General features: G+C 33.9%; 1 protein-coding gene and 1 pseudogene across 5 annotated transcripts; one reads left to right on the top strand and one right to left on the bottom strand.

The window, feature by feature from the left end:
- Positions 1-1,343: 1,343 nt before the first annotated feature.
- LOC133700935 (uncharacterized) lies at positions 1,344-5,253 on the bottom strand (annotated as a pseudogene).
- Positions 5,254-7,657: 2,404 nt separating this feature from the next.
- Positions 7,658-17,371, top strand: LOC133700686 (telomerase reverse transcriptase). 5 transcript variants are annotated; one of them, XM_062124302.1, is made up of 12 exons: positions 7,658-8,052; positions 8,129-8,345; positions 8,452-8,837; positions 8,953-9,079; positions 9,359-9,503; positions 10,861-10,999; positions 11,108-12,343; positions 14,414-14,519; positions 14,610-14,958; positions 15,646-15,918; positions 16,060-16,337; positions 17,004-17,371. In XM_062124302.1, the coding sequence occupies exons 1-11, from the start codon at positions 7,729-7,731 to the stop codon at positions 16,331-16,333; spliced, it is 3,576 nt and encodes a 1,191-aa protein (XP_061980286.1). In that variant the 5' UTR covers positions 7,658-7,728; the 3' UTR covers positions 16,334-16,337; positions 17,004-17,371. The 5 variants fall into 5 exon arrangements, with proteins under 5 accessions (XP_061980286.1, XP_061980285.1, XP_061980282.1 ...); XM_062124301.1 differs by having other exon boundaries at positions 8,959-9,079; positions 14,414-14,958; XM_062124298.1 differs by having other exon boundaries at positions 14,414-14,958.
- The last annotated feature ends 485 nt before the right edge of the window (positions 17,372-17,856 follow it).

Below are 17,856 nucleotides of genomic sequence, written 5' to 3'. Positions count from 1 at the left end.
TTTACTTATAAAAAATGACAAAATCCACAATAAATTAGAACACGGATGCTGTGATTATAAAAGTTAAAGAATAATGATTTGTGTTGAGAAGACAGAGATAGTTTAGGAGGGTAGGTGTTTGCAGTTGGGGGTGGAGCAGTTTTTTTAAAAAATTCTAAATATTCCCTCGGTAATTCTGTAGGTATATACCGACAGAAATAGTTCGTTGGTATATACCGACAGAAATATTGAGGGATTTACATCTGTTGGTAGCTATCACCATAAATTACCGACAGTTATAATTCAAAATTAATGAGTATTTAAGTTAGAAGTATATTTAATAAAAATAGATTGAAAAAACTTATTTGAAAAAAGAAGATAGTATAAGCTAGAATTTATAAATAAGAATTGTAAGATTTAACCTTAGATTAGAGCAACTTTTTGACTTAATTTCTTAACAAGTGATTGATTGAAATAGTTATTTCTTACCAAATATATTAGTAATTTTTTTTTTTATCAAATTTATAAAAACAAAATTAAAAACAATTATAGAAATCATACCAAAAAGGACACTAACCTAATTGATAAATAAGTTTGTTTACTATATCATCATCTAAGATTCTAATCTTAGAAAAGATTAAAACAATATCTTTTTAATAATTATATTAATTTGTATATGGATAACATGCTTAAGATCTAACTAAGAATAAATCTAATATCAATGTATGAAAAAAAAAGGATTCAAATGTATTTTTTTATTAAAAAAATAAATTTAAGCAAAAAAAAAATTTCCCTAAACAAAACAAATCTATGTTTTTTTCTCTCTTTATATATATATATATATTGATCTTCTTCATCGGATAAATCCTCACTTTTTGGGATATGATGGCGAAAGGACATTACTTGAGAAAGAGCAGTGGAGCCCATTGAGCACCGCGCTGCTGGTTGTGGGGGTGGGGAGAGGGGGTGGGTGGGCGGGCTTTTCCTTCTATGCTTTATTATTATTATTATTATTTTGTAAAGAGTTATATTAGTCTATCACTAATTAGGATAATTATATTGATGTTCAATGGGATTAATGTTTTTTATATGTTTATTAGTCTATCACTAATTACGATAATTTATTATTATTATTATTATTATGTTACTGAAGAAATGATGAAATATAATACCAGGTAAATTGTTTTTTTTTTATTTTGACAATTTATCCTACACCGAATCTTAATTTTATTCTTAAATTTTTTTTAACAATTATTTAAATTATTTTTAAACCAGTCAAATTAAAATTAATTAAATATCATTGATATAACTCTAGCATGATTTTAATTTACATAGGAGCAATGAGCTTTTTATTTCACAATATATCAATTTAAGATTATATAATATATATTTATAGTAAATCATAATCCATCCAGGAGAATTGATAATTTTTCTACAATATCTCTTTATCGTATCTAATATCTCTTTACCGTACCGCAAGGATGAAGACATTGGCTCCACTCCAGCACTTCCTAGTAAGCCACAAACTATAACAGGAGAGTATCACGTGCTGTAAACTAGTCATCTCTGAGCCGTTGCATGAAGAAAATGGCTTCCATTTTCCCTTCTATCCAGAAATGGGCAGATATCCTCACCTACCTCATGATCTCACCATATAAGGTCAAACCCAACTCGAAATCATTATAGAAAACGAAGAAGATTGCAAGTTACAGGGACTCCTTTTCCTGATACTCGTACAAATTAAAAGAAAAAAAAAACATTGAAATACTGCACAAGGGCAACGTGCAAGGCTGAAGGCTTAACAGAGTGTTGCGCAAGCATGGAGTATTATGCATCACTAGGTCTCTTGTATGATGCCTCCCTCCTCTCGTCTTTGTTAGATCTTCACGATCGTTTCACTGAGAAAAGGTGACCAATGAAACGCAGACATAACATTGATTCGTGTTTGTCAGAAAAGGGCAAATATAGCAAGCTCGTTATTCCTGGTTTCATAAATATTCTATCCTCCCATCGATCTATTCTTTCTCCACCAAAATGAAAATCATGAGCAAGCAAAATGCAGTCATCAAAGCACAATGTCCTGGCTCACTTTTTTGGGGGCGTAATGTCCTAGATAAACAGCATGGAGTTGCAGCAAAGTCATACATATTTTCCTCTGTATTTTGGTTTCAGTTCTTTATATAATTTAGAATCAGTTGTTTCACATAACTGGGGATGAGCTGGACTGAAAACAGAAGAATTAAGATTACCATCTTCTTACCACTTCACATAATTCTCCTTGAACTCCTGGTGCTTGATCTTGACTGCCTCGGCGATTTTGTCAGTGTATGAAACTGTCTTCACTATGGTTTGTAATACCCGGCTGAAACGTGAACTTGGAATCTGTTCAGAAGACACTATCAATTTCAAACATGGGTGCTCTGGAAAGTGATTTTCCACATCATCTTCTCTCAATACAGGGTAAAAGCATACAAGCCTGCCACCCATTACTAGCATTCTAGCTGCAAGGTCGAGTGGTCATCGACACACTCAGCTAAGCTGTATGGAGCATTTGAAGGTATGTGGTCAGTTTTCTTGTCATCAGGAACAGTGTATGGGCACAATTCCCTTGAGCAATTTTCAGCCACCAGAATTGCTCCCCCCAGCACGAACCCCATAAGGTGGGTCATGAACTATGGCATCAAAAATCTATCAAAGAGAATTTAATTGAATCAATTTAACAATCAGAAAACAAGTATGTCAAAACAATAAGTTAGCTGGTACCAAAAACAGCATCCTATTATTTCCATGAAGCAAACTACTTTAGAAACCACCATGCACAGAACTAGAACAATTATAACAATCATTCATGTTTTCATCTTGAAATAGAAAAGTAATAGGCAAAGTTTCCTGCAATTTTGAAAAAAGTTCAAAAGATTAAAACTACTCACTCCCAAGGAAAAAGAGAAGAAATGATAAGCAAAGGTTGAATCATTTACAAATAAAGAACCTGAAGTTGTTCGTCTCAAAGTTGAAAAACACATCAACAGCATTGAACATAAAAAGCATGTCGAGAGAAGAATATCAGAACAGGGATTAGTCATCCTAGCAAGCTCTTCCTTGCCCAAGAACTAGTTTTTACCTCTAAAGCCCCTCAACTATTATTTTCATCAAGTTTCACAAGGACTTGAGTCTCCACTGACTTAGTCTGGCAGAAAAGGGTTGTGGCTGGAAGTGTGGCCACACACATGACTTGGTTTACAATTTCTTCCTAGGTATCTAGCACTCGTTGATACATGCCCCTCCCTGTAGGGTGGTGCAAGATTTCCAAAGTTTACCCACAAGGGGTTCCTTTTAACAAATACAAGGCTTTGGCAGCTAGGCCATTCCCATCTACCCAATTGAAAACATTGTTCTTTAATGATCTTCTCGGATGAGATTCATTCTCATTTTCTTTTCAGCACATCAGTTTCAGTTTAATTCTGAACTCAAATGAAACGCTACGAGGCAAGTAAGACGTTTACGACCAGCATGGTTCCTTTTTTCTAAAAGTTTCTTCTGTTTCAGATCAGTTATCCAGTCACTTCGTGCATCGCACTCCTTGCTGTTTTGAAACTAGGAGATGGATACTTCCAATGATTTTTAAAACTCTTTAAACAAACACAGAAACAAATATTCAAGAAACGACGACTAGATACTGTTTTCTAACATAAGATTATTCAAATAGAAGCAAATAGCACTCACTTCAACTGTCAAAGCCCTCAACAACCAGGTTTCCTTCACATTTAAATCACTCTGCAAGGTGCTTCATTAGCCAACAATCAAAACAAACCCATGGTTTATAAGCATGATCTTAATGCAGAAAGGTATGCATGATTCACATAAACAAATTTAAGACAACCATGGTGGTGTACGATTTTTAATAGACAGCTGTCTCTATTTTGAACAGTGGACATGTCTCTACACCAAAAAGGGGGAAAGAGAGAAAATTTCAAACCTAGTTTATGCAAGCATGAAGTTATTTCCTCAGATAACTAAACCAAACAAAATTACAAGGGAAAAAGATATTTTCACTCTAAGATGTATAATTTTATATACAAGAACAGTATAGCAATGCATAAAGTGCTTTCAATCACCTGCCTGAAATTGCTCCAAACATTACAGTCAGGACCACGACCATCAGGTACTGCCCTAAATCAATGTCAGCTCCCTGAAAGATTTACATCAGTTGATGTTACTAGAAGCAGCAAATAGATTGTTTCGATTTCGTAAGGTAAGTAGCAGATGGAAAGTAAATTAACATGAAAGAAAAGGGCAATAAAACGCAAACCATGGTGTGATTGCCCCAAAGTGAGCTGCAGCAATGAGAATGCTGCCAGAGCCAACAAAAGGATCATAGACGACTTTCCCTGGGGTGACATGTGCTTGGTTGGCCATCAAGAAAGCCACTCTCTGCATCCATAGTTGCTGGGCCGAGATACTTGCGGCTTTTTAACGGATAAGTTGGTAAGAGCTTCCTGTCAGCACCACCAACTTGTCGACCAAAAAAGATTCTTCTTTGGACGACCGGCGGAAGCCCATTGTGAGCTCCATGGTCATCGGTTTCCATAAGGCAGAAGTTGTAATCTGGGTTTTTCAAATTTACTCTACCCTGGCAAATGACAATAAACCTAGAAGCATGACAAGTGACTAAAGGGTTCAATGCAATTCCCGTTCCCTATCTCATTAAAAAAAAAAAAAAAACCATAATCTTTACGAACAGTACTAAATCTTTCTAATAATCAATGTTGGCAAGATTAGATTAGAAAAAACGTAAGCAAGATAAGAAAGAAACCTTGAAAGGAGGTAAGCAAGACCCTTGATACGGTCATTTTGTTCCTGGAATTTGATTTCCTTTCCAGAGCTGTCAACAGTGACTTTGAAAGTAGTTTAACAAGTCAAGTAAGGTAATTTTCTATCGTCTGGATAACTCTTTATAGCTTCTTCCGGTTGCTCATAGCTACTTCCTTGTCACCAAAGTTCATACATTCCTTTGACAAGAATGCTTCGATTGACAATCTTTCGAGCGATATCTTCAGAAGGAAGATTTACCAGGTAGAAAGGGGAGTCAGGGTGGTGATTTTCTGGTAGCCTCCATTCCAAACTCGAAAACCCACCAAACACTTTTGCCAAAACTCTAAACATTCTATGGTAAATGAAGAATATTTTAAAAAATTAATTGAGTCTAAATCATTGGGATCACCCAAAGATAAGTGGTTTAGGATTATCTCCATATCCAATATTCCTATACTTAAAAAATATTAGGATGATATGATATGTACTTGACTTGTTTTTAACCTAAAGGTTTTTTTTATGCGGTTACGAGCCGAGTAAAGTGAATATAATTTTTAGTTTAATTATATGTTAAATTTAAGTAAATATAAATTTAGCAAATTTCTAGATTTATTATCTATGTGTTAGGTATCGTGTCGAGTACAAGTAGATATAAATTTAGCAAGTTATCAAACTTTGTATCTTTGAAATTGATTATGCACCGAGTCTAATTAAAAATAAATCTAATAAATTGTCAAACATATTATACTTAAAAGCCATGTCTAATGGGATATCTGGGTCTAGTGAACTACTAGATTCATCGCTCTTAGGCTTAGATGCACGTCAAGCTCATTTGAGCAAGGATCTGGCGACTCTCATAACCTATCAACCCTTGAGCTTAGATGTATGTCAAGCTTAATTGGACATTAGTTTAGCTCATTGTTATACCCATTAAATATGGGTTTGGTAGTGTGTCAGGCTTGAATGACTAAAAATTTTCTAAGAGTCTACTATATTTTTATCTTATTAACATTATGAAAATGTTATTTGTCTTTTATTAATAATAATATTTACCTTTCGTTAATACTATTAAAAGAAAATAACTCTTCAATCTCTCTACTCAATCAAGACAACAAAATTAAGGGGTTATAAATAAATCATTAAGGTAAAGAATTTATAATTTTTACTCTAGATACTATTAATGTATAATTAAATTTTAAGAAATTAAATAGCATAAATGTTTTTTCATTTGTTTCGGCCTCTTAGCTTTCATGATTTTTTTTAGTATATATATATATATATTAATTTTATTAAATATAAATAATAAATTGTTAATTCACGTTTAATTTTTTTTTTCCAACCCCTTAACAATACTCATTTTTTTTTACGTTGATATGCTTGTGCCCACAAAGGAGTGCAGGCAGTCACTAAGAAATATGAACCAAGGTTGTCAATTTCGTTTCGGTAGGTGTTTTGTTTTTTCAATTGGAATGGAATGTTTCAGTTTCGGAGTGTTTTGGCGTGCCGTTTCGGAGTTGTACTGTTCATATATATATATATATATATATATATATATATATATATATATATATTCAACAAACATAATTCAAATTCAAGATAAATTAATTATAAATTATGCAATACAAACACAATGTCAAACAAATATAATTTTAAAATTTAAAATATTTCTAAATAGTCAAGATTAAATAGATCTTTAACTTAAAGTAATTCAACTTAAACAAAATATCAAAATATTATGAAAGTAAAATGTTTTAACACAAATATTTTAAATATAAAGTTAGGTTAATGTTATTAAGGCTAATGGAATCTAAAGCATCCTTTATTTTGCTCAAATTCCTACAAAGTATAAACATGAAAAAAAAAAACAACATGAATATAAACCATATATATTAGTGATAAATCTAATTTTAAAAAATTAATATCATTGTTAATGAAAATAGTAATAATAATTTTCAATATTATTATTAATATCATTGTTATTGAAAATTGTAATGAAAAAGAACTTTTTATAATTGGGTAGTTTAATTAATTAAATTGAACAAGGTTCAATTTGATTCAATGACTTTTCAAGAGCGGAACGGAACATGTGAAATGAAACAGGAACATTCCGGGTGGAATTTAGTCGAAAAATCCGGAACGGACCGAGATTTAAAATGAGATGAAATTTGTTCCGTTTTTTGAATTGGTATGGAACGTTTCGGCCATTTCGGGCGAAACGGAATGGAATTGACAACCTTGGTATGAACTAGTCATGTATAAAACATAAAAGTTATTGCCTGAGAGTGAGTTTTAGAGCGTTTTTGAAGTGTGGTTGCGAGTGCTTTTCAAATAACTTTTCATGTCAAAATACATGCCAATGATGTTTTTTTATTTTTTAAAAATTATTTTTGACATCAGCACATCAAAACGATCCAAAACATACAGACCATATTAAATTTTAACAAAAAAAAATTCAAATTTTTTGAGAACGCAGCCGCAGCCGCGTTCCCAAACGAGCCCTTAAGTTTTAACTGTATTTGAGTGTATTTATTTTGTAAAAAATATTAATTTAATATTTTTTATTTTAATATATAGTGTTAAAAATAAAAATATAAAAAATTATTTTTAAATATTTTTAAATAAAAAACTATTTTTAAAAAGTATTCCTTACTACCAAAATATAGATAAAATATAAGCTAGGAATATGAATAGATAAATCTAAAAGCGTTTTTGTTTTTAGGTTTCAAAAATATTTAAAAAAAAATTAAAATTTATTTTTAGTGTTTTTATATATTTTTATATATTAATATTAAAAATAAAATTTTAAAAATAAAAAATATATATAATTTTAAGAAAAAAATATTGTAAAACATAAATTCAAGTTGAAGTAATCATCCTCCATCGTCCCTTTCCTCTAAGAAAATTCTCAAACACACTGCACTGTGAAGAAAAACAAAAATGTCCAAAAAGAAGACGAAAGGAAGAGTCCCAGAAGTTTTATGGAGAGTATTCAGATATCGAGCTCGAACCCTAAGCAACACAGTGACATCCCTAATCGCTAATCCTCCATCATCATTTGTGCTCTTTAAGGCTGATGATCCCGCCAATTACCGGAAACTCCTTAAAGACTGCTACATCGTCCTCAGCGACAATGCACCTCCTGTGGCTCACTTCAATCTCGAAAACAGATGGCCTCAACCTCTTATCGTGAGCCGCATCATTGAGTTCATCATCACAGAACAACCTTTGTCGAATAATGTTTTATGCAGCGGTTATGACAAGGCAAGTACTTGGACTAGTCTTTCTTCCTCTCTTTTTTTTTAAAAAAAAATTCATAAGCCCTTATTTGGTTTTACAGTGTCTTCGTTCAAGCACCATTGCGGAGGTTTTGACGAGTTCAGCGTGGACCCTTTTGTTGGAAAGGGTTGGGGATGAATTTATGAATTACCTTTTGAAGTATTCGTCAATGTTTTTGCCATTGCCTCGTCAGCAACACCAGCAGGTGGCAGGTCCTCCTATCACTGATTTTGTCTTTCAGTCGTCTCGGAGGAAGGGGCATTCCCCCAATCTTGTTGGTAACTTGACAGCACACGTCCTGATCCTATCCTCATAACCTGTGCAATTTGTTTTAGGGGAATTTTAGTTTTTGCAGTGATTATTGATTGTTGGTTTTGTACTCAGGGCTTAAGAGGAAGAGGGATTGGGATGATAAGGCTGCTGATGCTGCTAGCTTAATGCTTAAAAGACACCAACTTACTGCTGATGCTTCCTTAAGTTATGATAGGACGACATATCCTGTTATTGATTTTGATCAGGACAAGGGTTTATCTGAAAAAACTGGAGTTGCTGCTGTTAACCGTGAAGGGCATTCGAATGAAAAACTTCCAGGCTTGTATCAGTGTACATTGAGATCCAGGAAGCCATTTGGGTGGCAGCGACGCCGCTGCAAAAAGCAGAGGTCTTTGGATGCTAAAGAAACTGATGGTAAGACTTGTTACATTATGAATGAAGGTAGCTCACCTGAGAGGCTTCCGCTTGAATTCAGGAACAGTTCAAGCCCTGGAAAGGTAATTTCTTTTGAAGATCATGTTTGGTTATAACTATTTTTCCGTGGTTCTTACAGATGGCTTCCTCAAGTTAATTATATTTTCTCTTTGATATGTTTCTTTCTTTTCTATGTAGCTGCAGATGCTGCCACAATGCTGTTGTCATCTTGTGTTACAAGCTCCTAACATGAAAGGTATACAGATTGATAGGCGGCCAATATTTTATAATTCAAAACATCCTTCATCAATGCTTCCAAAAAACCGTATCCTTTCGTATGTTTCAAAACATGTGTTCTTTGCTCATGGTCTCCTTTTGTTCAGAATTATAATAGTTATCATTTAAAATTCTTCAATCCATAAACAAATTGCTTATATATACTATATAGTTCTTTGCTATTAATTTACCCTAATGATGCTGTTATGTGGGACAGTAATGTGCTTTTGTTTCAAAGTTGATTATTCCCTCCTCGAGCATGGTACAAGTTAACTTGTTGTTTCTGCTCCTGTTTTCTTGGTTATTGTATGACCTTAATGATATTTAGATGTACTGATGTGCTTGAAGCCTAATTTGATTGGTTCAAAGTCTCTTATTCAGAGTATTTTTGGCCTATCTGATGAAAATGTAAGTGCTCCGTCAATGCCACTTTCCTACAGCAAAGACTTTTGTCTCTTGGGATCCACATGCCTGTGAGTCAAGCTTTATATGTGATATTTTCTTGATGTAAAGAATTCATTTAACTATTTTGTTTTCTCAATCATGCTTAGTAATTTCGTTATAACATTTGCACCACCTCTTATGTTTACAACTCTGCAATTATTCACCTCTGAGCTACTATGGACAAATAAACTAACCCAACAGACATTACTTGACTTTGTTAGGCTTGTAACAATGGGGTTGGGTGGCTTTTCTGTTCTTTTTTCATTGCTAGAGTCTATTTGCCATAATCTATTCAAAACAGTTAATTGAAGTGTAGAACATTCTGTAAGCTATGCCTACACATAACTTCAATGTGTGTGATATTTTCCAGCTGATCCAAGATTGAACAATTAGATAGTTGACTTAGATTGTTTTAGGCATAATTGGAGCAAACATGCAGATAAGTTCCTTCAAATTGTTAGGCTCAAAAAGGGTGTGGTAGGGAAGGAGGGTTCGCAAGCCATTTTGTGATTCTCTGGAAGACTGGTTCACTATATTTCTTTTTGTTTCATTACATTTCGTTTCTTTTCTTTTTTAATTGGGGAGGGGGGTTGGGGGTTGGTCAAGGGGATGGAGGTAGGAATTCTGTAAAGGCAGGAATTACTGAATAGCTTAATAGAGTTGATATGGCTGCTATGGATGGTGCAATACTGAATAGATGAGTGATGGAAATGCATGATATTGATACTGAATGCTAATAGAGCCTCTAATGGGATATTATATAGTGAAATGTGATCTGGCATGCTGTCAAAACTTTTGTCGCAGAAACTTTCCGTCTCATCAAGTTTCAAAAGCCTCGTTACTAGAGAGGCATGGGATCCGCCTCAAGCCAATCCATAGACAAGGGTTCCTCAGAGTCAGAATTTTCATAAGATTATATTAATTCAACACTGATAGTTTTTATCTTTCTTTTCTGTGAAAGTCAATTATAAGGAAGCCAAGAAAGTGCTTCAGATATGAATGTGCTTTCCAATCTCATTTAATACCAGCTAAAGTAAACTTCAGAAAGCTTCAAATAGAGGATACCCTGAGGAAGATAAGTGATCCTTCTATTAAACTAATGATTAGAAAGGGAACTTTTCCAAGAAAGAATAACAGTTCTGAAATTTCTGTCTAGCCAAACAAAAAAAAAAATCTGAAAACACAGCATGCTGCCACAAATTCCTCTCTTCTGCTAAAAAATAGATAGTATTTCGTGGAAGCTATTTGGTCCTTTAAAGCACAAATATGTAGGTTATGCAAAACTATGGGTACTTAGGAAATTATAGGAATATGTTACATGCAGAATGGATGCCAAATTACCTCTATGTTACAATGTACTAATTTATTGTTATTTTCCTTTCCTAGGTACCATTCCCTTGTTAAATTGGTTAAGGTTCTTGTAAGACAAACTCAATGCTGCAAGTATGCAAGGTTAATACATAGGCACTGCTTTGTTTCATCATTGAATCAAAACGCCATAGAAAATTCAAACTCGGTGTTTGAGGTAAGTTTTCATCCTGGGACCTCCGTGAAGTCTGAGAAGTTTGTGACTAGTTTAATTTCCTTTTGCTTGCCAGAAAATTTATTCCTTTTGTGGAAAATTCTCTTTTAGGGGTGTAATTTGGAGAGAGAATTCTCTGGGAAATCACATGCTGTTGTTATTGAACGCTGTGATAAAACTCTGGAAACAACTGATCCTCAGATAGTGACACTAAAATCTTATTGCTCGAAAAGTCAGGTTGTGTCATTTATATGGGCTGTTTGTAGAAATGTAGTCCCTCCTGAGTTGCTAGGAAATCATGTCAACCGAAGAATCCTAAGGAGAAATTTAGCAAAATTTATTTGGCTCAGAAAGTTCGAAAAATTCTCACTGAAGCAATGTATGCATAAGTTGAAGACTTCTGGGTTTCCGTTTCTGTCAGACAAACACTGTTCATGCTTCTTGGATACTCATATGCTGAATAATATGCCAGGTCATACTGCAGGCTTGCATAAGGATTTATATAAATGGAATGGCGCTGCAAATGATTTGAAACACCTACTTGTACAGAAATGGATATATTGGTTCTTTTCATCTCTGGTTGTGCCATTGGTACAAGCCAACTTCTATGTAACTGAAAGTGAGCATGGGAAACATGAAATCTATTATTACAGGAAGTCAATTTGGGAGAAATTAAGAAATAGAGCCATTTCTTGCTTGCAAGACCAGAACTATCAGTGCTTGGATGAAGCTAGTGCTGAAAGTATCACAGGTTGTAGGTTGTTTGGTTTCTCAAAGCTCAGGCTTCTTCCAAAGAAAAATGGAATAAGGATGATAGCAAATCTTAAAGCATCATCAACAATGCCTAAAAAATCCACTTCTGAACTCCAGTCATTTCGAATGCAGAGAAAAAAACAATTTGTTACCAAGGTGGTCAAATGTGAACATTTTAAGTCTGTAAATTGCGTTCTACGTGAAACACATGCTGTTCTGAAAGGTATACAGTTGAAAGAACCAGACAAGCTAGGGTCATCAGTGTTTGACTATAATGATATCTACCGAAAGTTATGCCAGTTTAAAATTTGTTTGAATAAAAGATCGAATATCATGCCTGATGTGTTCATTGTTGTTTCTGATGTATCCAAAGCATTTGATTCCATAGATCAGGACAAGCTGCTTTGTGTCATGGAAGATGTCATATATGAGGATCAATATCTTCTAAAGCGATTTTGTCAAGTTGTCAGCACTAAAAAATCTTTGTGGGCGCATGAGCGCCTTATGTCAAGAGATCAAAACATCACCACTGGTCTTACAAGATTCAGTTCTTCTCTCCGCTTTGGTTCATTGCATACTGTCCTTGTTAATCAGGTACTATATTTGAATCCCTCTTCTGTTTTTCCAATGTTCTTTAATTAAATCAAACATGTTTAATTACTTTTTTATTTTTCATCAACTTAATCATTTAGGATCATCTATAAAACCTTGTGAAGAAGTAAATGGAGGAATCAGATCCATCTAACCAGCTGCAAATAGATTTGGATTGAGGTTTAGAAGACCATTTGAATCTTGCAAAGGACAACACGCATGGAAAATGTAACAGAAGTTATAGGTATCGATAGCAAACTCAACTGAATCTTGTTAAACACTGAGCAAGTTGAATTTGTGGTGGGCTTGGGATTTTAGATTGGGATTTTGGTTAAGATTTGATGTATGTGGAATTGCAACGGATTGAGGATATGTTTTGGGAGGTTATTTACCATAGGAGTGAATGGTAACCGATGTTTCTGTAGGAAGAAAGAAATATAATAAAAGAAAGAAAAGATAAGAGAAGAGAGCAGAAGAAAGAACACACAAGGCCAAAACCCTCAAAACTACACTAAAATACTCAAATTTCATAATTCAAAGTCCTATGATTACATAAAGTACGTGCTCTTTTTAGAAGCATCAAACACGCTAGCTGTGCTAAACTAAGCAGGAAAAAGAAAACATGCATTAATAATATTCCTCGGCAAACAAAATCCTAAATGCACTGAGTTTACAAAAAAATAACTATAATTTCTAAACTTACCTATCATTGACTGCATCATTATCCTCTCATTAGAAAAACTCTTCCTTGAGTTTCATAGTGTTGAAGTAAGAATCTTTTTGTATTTTGAATATCTAGGAACATGCTTGACTTCACTTCTTTAAGAAATAAGAGGATGGATGAAACCTTTTGCCTTTAAAATCAACGGCCTGTTCAAAACACACATTGTTTGGTTGATTTGCAGCTTCAAAATTTAATTCATCATCCACCACAAATTCTTGAGTCCTCATGAATTTCTTATACACCAGCCAAAAATTCCATAGATTTAGCATCTTTTTCAACATCTCCAGCTTCAGATTCAATGTTTTTCTCCTTAGATGCAACAACCTTGTTGAATTCATCTTATTTTCCTCTTTCTCCATAATTGTTTTTTGTTGCAAAACAGTACGTCTGAAAGTTATCTTTTGGACCAACAACACGAAAATGAGTCTACAGCTGCTGTGAATGAGGTAAAATATTACTTGTTGACAAAAAATAATAATAATAAAAAATTGAAATAAAATCATCCCATATCACGACCTGGTTTCTTACTCTAATGTCAATTAATATTTTAACCTAACATTTTATTCTAATTTCAGTTTATTTTATTATTATTTTTAGGGTAAATAGTTCAATATATCCTTACATAATAGGATAATTCTCTTATCTGTCATTATATCTCTAATCGTGCCTGCTTAATACTTGAATAAAGTATTGTTTTTCAATGTCCTTCCATCCATGTACAAGTCACATGACTTTTCTGTTAATTTAGATTGAAAAAATGGATGGAATGATATTTTGGAGAAAACTCAGGGTTTAAATAGACACAATTAGAAATATAAGGGCATATTGAAGAATTGTCCCATTATACAAGGATAGATTGAGCCTTTTATTCTCATTTTTAAAATAATGTCAATAATGGATAGTTGTAGCAGTAAGTGAGCTCCTCATGGAACTTTCAACGATGAGATTGAGAGTTTGAGTCTCACCCACTATAATATGTAGTTAGTGGCATATCTACATCTTTATCTGTGATCATAGCTACTGAAAATTTCAGCCTCGACATATGTGTAGCGAGGATTCTTTAGATAAAAGATAACACTTACATTACTTAATTTGAGCCCTTGAGAGCAGTAATTCCATTAACCACCAATGCACTTTTCTCATTGATTCACTTTCTTGAGCCCATTTTGCAAATAGCCTTGGCAGTGGGATCTCATTTATATCAACAGAGTAATAAACCAATCACTCTTTCAAACATATACAGTTGGCTTGATTGCAGAGGTATATAGATCTCACTGATGCAGGTATGTAATGTAATCTTGTCAAAAGCTAACCGTTGCTTGAAAATTTTGTCTTTTGTTATGTTGCAGGGGCGCAGTAGGTATCTGAAAAGGGAACAACTCCTGTCCAATCTCACTGAGCATGTGAAGCGCAATGTTCTTCAGTTTGATGATAAGTTTTACTTGCAAAGAAAAGGTATACCTCAAGGAAGCATTTTATCTTCCCTACTTTGCTCATTATACTATGGGCACCTTGAAAGGAATGTGATCTTTCCTTTTCTTGAAGATCTATCAAGAAGACATAGCTATCAGGATGCCTCTGCTATAGGAAGTAGCAGTAGGGATAAAGTCGTCTCATCTCCTCATTACATGCTTCTTAGGTTCATTGATGATTTTCTTTTTATATCAACATCTAAAAAGCAGGCTGCTGGCCTTTTCTCTCAGTTAAGGAGTGGATTTAGGGATTATAACTGCTTCATGAATGAGGAAAAGTTTTGTCTTAATTTGGATACTGAACAAGTATCAGGGCTTCAGTCAAACAAGCTCTGTGTTGGTGGGGATGGTATCTCCTTTCTTCGATGGAGTGGCTTGCTTTTAAACTCGTGCACTTTAGAAGTCCAGGCAGATTATACGAGGTTAGTTCTTAGAATTTTTGCTGGATAGGTCTTATCTTATTGCTTACTTAGACTTTTCTGTTGTGTTGTTTGGCTAGTAATTTTAATGGATGCCATGTAGTTCGTAGCTATAGGCTGTAGGCCCAAAGACTTTGAGTCTTTGAGATTTATTTCTGGACTTGTAAATTGATCCAAATAATCTTACTGTGATGGAGAATCTGTTGAAGATTTATACATTATTTGACTATCGAAGGATGTTCTCATTGTTGGAGGTAGATTTCTATTATTATATTACCAAAAAGAGATTTTTCCAGTTCAAAAAACGCATCTTCTTTTGGTGTGAACTGAATTATCTAGCAGAACATGATGTTAATGAATTTGATAGGATATTTAGACTCATTTATTTATTTGTGACTCTTAAGGTTTGGCACCCATATAGAGCACATGAGACTGTCTTATGAGTTAAAACTGTTTTTTTTTATGAAATTTTGCACTAGAGTTACCAAATAGAGATGGATATCCTCTTGTGTTTTGATCTGGATTCCCCTAAGGTGTTGGTTCCTCTTGTTCATGGAACCTTTCCTTTTGGTTCTGCATCAGCATGTTTCATATAGCATTCATCACTCAGATTTGTTACTATACATTCTATAGCATTCAATATTTGTGTTTAATGTGTTCAAGCAATAACTTGTTTAATCTATTAAACAGGTATCTGAACAACCATTTAAACTCTACTCTTACTGTCTGCTGGCAAGGTAAACCTTGTCAACATCTAGAGAGGAAGCTGTGGAACTTCTTGAGACCCAAGTGCCATCCCATATTCTTTGATTCTAATATAAACTCAGCACCTGTTGTCAGATTAAACATCTACCAAGCATTTTTGTTATGTGCAATGAAGTTCCATTGTTATGTCTCTAGCATGTCGTTCCACTGCCATCTGAGTGCAACATTCTACGCAAACATGATTGAAAGGTCCTTGAGGTTTGGATCTAATAAAATGGCTCTTTTGTTTATTCTCTCTCTCAGTTTCTGAATGTAGGATCTAGAATAGTTTAGCATTTTTTTTGAATTCTTTTCATGTCTATTACCTCTTGTTCTCTCTCTTTGTTCATTTACAACTAGGTATATGTATGTTCTCATAAAGAGAAGGATGCGTTCTATGCACCTTGGATCTTGTTTCCACCCAATTCTTCAATTGGAGGTCGGAGAAGTTGAATGGCTTGGGTTGAATGCCTATATCCAAGTGCTGAAGAGAAAACAATCGCGGTATAAGGAGTTGCTCTCTCGATTGAGTTTGAAGTTATCAAAACATAGAATAGGCGGGAGTACATCGTCTCATCTAAAATATGCAGTTGATAGCTCCCACTCCTCTTTACTTTGGAAAATCAAGTATTAGATAGGTACGTGATGATATCTCAAAGATTAACCTGCCTCTTTCATTTCTGACATCACTTGTACTGTCCCACTACTTTAAAAGAGTGTTTCTTATGAGGTTGTTAAAAAAGGGCTAACTCAAGGGATTAACGAAGGGTATGATGTTTTAGTTTGAGGGTGTTTAACAAGAGATTAAAAAACTGTTTGCTGGTGGGCTGGCTGCAGCGAGGATCATATGAAATTTTGATTTCAATAAAAAATACCTGGGAAAGCAACTCTAATTATTTTTTTGTACTTAAAAGGTTTGTCACCTAGCATGTGCACCTATTTGAATTACAAGGTTTTTCTTGCCCTCTTGACTTCCAAATCCACCGTTTGCCTGTTCACATTTTGCAGCAAGAAGTCAGTTCATTTTACTCTTGCAGTTCTTAATTTTGTGCTCATGGATGATTAATATGGTTGTTTGCATCAGTTTCTGTTTCAAACTCGTATTATGGACATACATGGTAACTTTAGAAAGCATCAAATGGCATGAAATGATTACCTCATGTGCATCTGTCACAAGCACTAAATGTGGGAATGGCGTGTAAATTGGACTTGAATGAGTTTCTGTGAATTATGATGAATTGGTTTTTCTGTGTCTTGTAATTTTCTTATGCTTTATTGTTTGTGCTTGATATCTGTTGTTATAGATAGTATGCAGTGCAAGCTCTCTGACGGGTTCAAGAACACTAGAAACGGGGATGGAGCCGCAAATTAGCACATATGAAGTCTATATGAATCCCACCAGTCCGGCAGTGAAGATGCCCTGTAAGGAGGCGTGTGGTATGCACACGCAGGTTGCAGCATTTGTCTTGAAAAAAAAAGAAAAGAAAAGAAAAAAAATGTCCACCTGCGCTTAAGGCATATGGGAGTGTGTGGAAGCCTATGAAAGTTCCTATTTTGATGTCGTTTTGAATATCCATATTTAGATGTGTAGAAAGTTTTCGAAAATTGAATTCAATTTATGAAAGATTAAAAAAAAAAATCTATGTTAATAATTTATTAGTTAATTTTTTTACTAGTTTGCAATACTATAGAAATTATTTGTTAATATAAAAATCTTACAAAGCAAAACTTGATTCTGATCAGATATTAAATTCTTTTAGTTTTGATATTAATCCGATTAAATTTGTTTAACCAGCTAAACATAATTTAAATTTAATTAATTTAAAATTAAAAAAACTTAAATAATATTATTTCAAATAAAAATGATGAACTCAATTAATCCCATAACTTATATATTAATCCATTAACTCAGTGATTGAAGGTTTTTTTTCAGCTCACTACGCATATTGCTCCTTTTCTCTTCCTTTCAGTACGCTACACATATGTGACATGCAAATCTCTAAACAAATTTATCTGTCTGATATTGTTTTGTATGCGTGGCAGTAGACATATATATGAAGTATTGTGCGTTAATCTTAATTTTATTATCTCCTTTTATTGCATAACAATTTAGTAAGATTTATAAAATAATATCTCCACGTAAATGTCCACTTCAAT

Source organism: Populus nigra, chromosome 8 (genome assembly GCF_951802175.1).
Source record: "Populus nigra chromosome 8, ddPopNigr1.1, whole genome shotgun sequence".
Taxonomy (NCBI): Eukaryota; Viridiplantae; Streptophyta; class Magnoliopsida; order Malpighiales; family Salicaceae; genus Populus; species Populus nigra.
The sequence above is the reverse complement of the archived record's forward strand: the minus strand, read 5'-3'. Positions and strand labels throughout refer to the sequence as shown.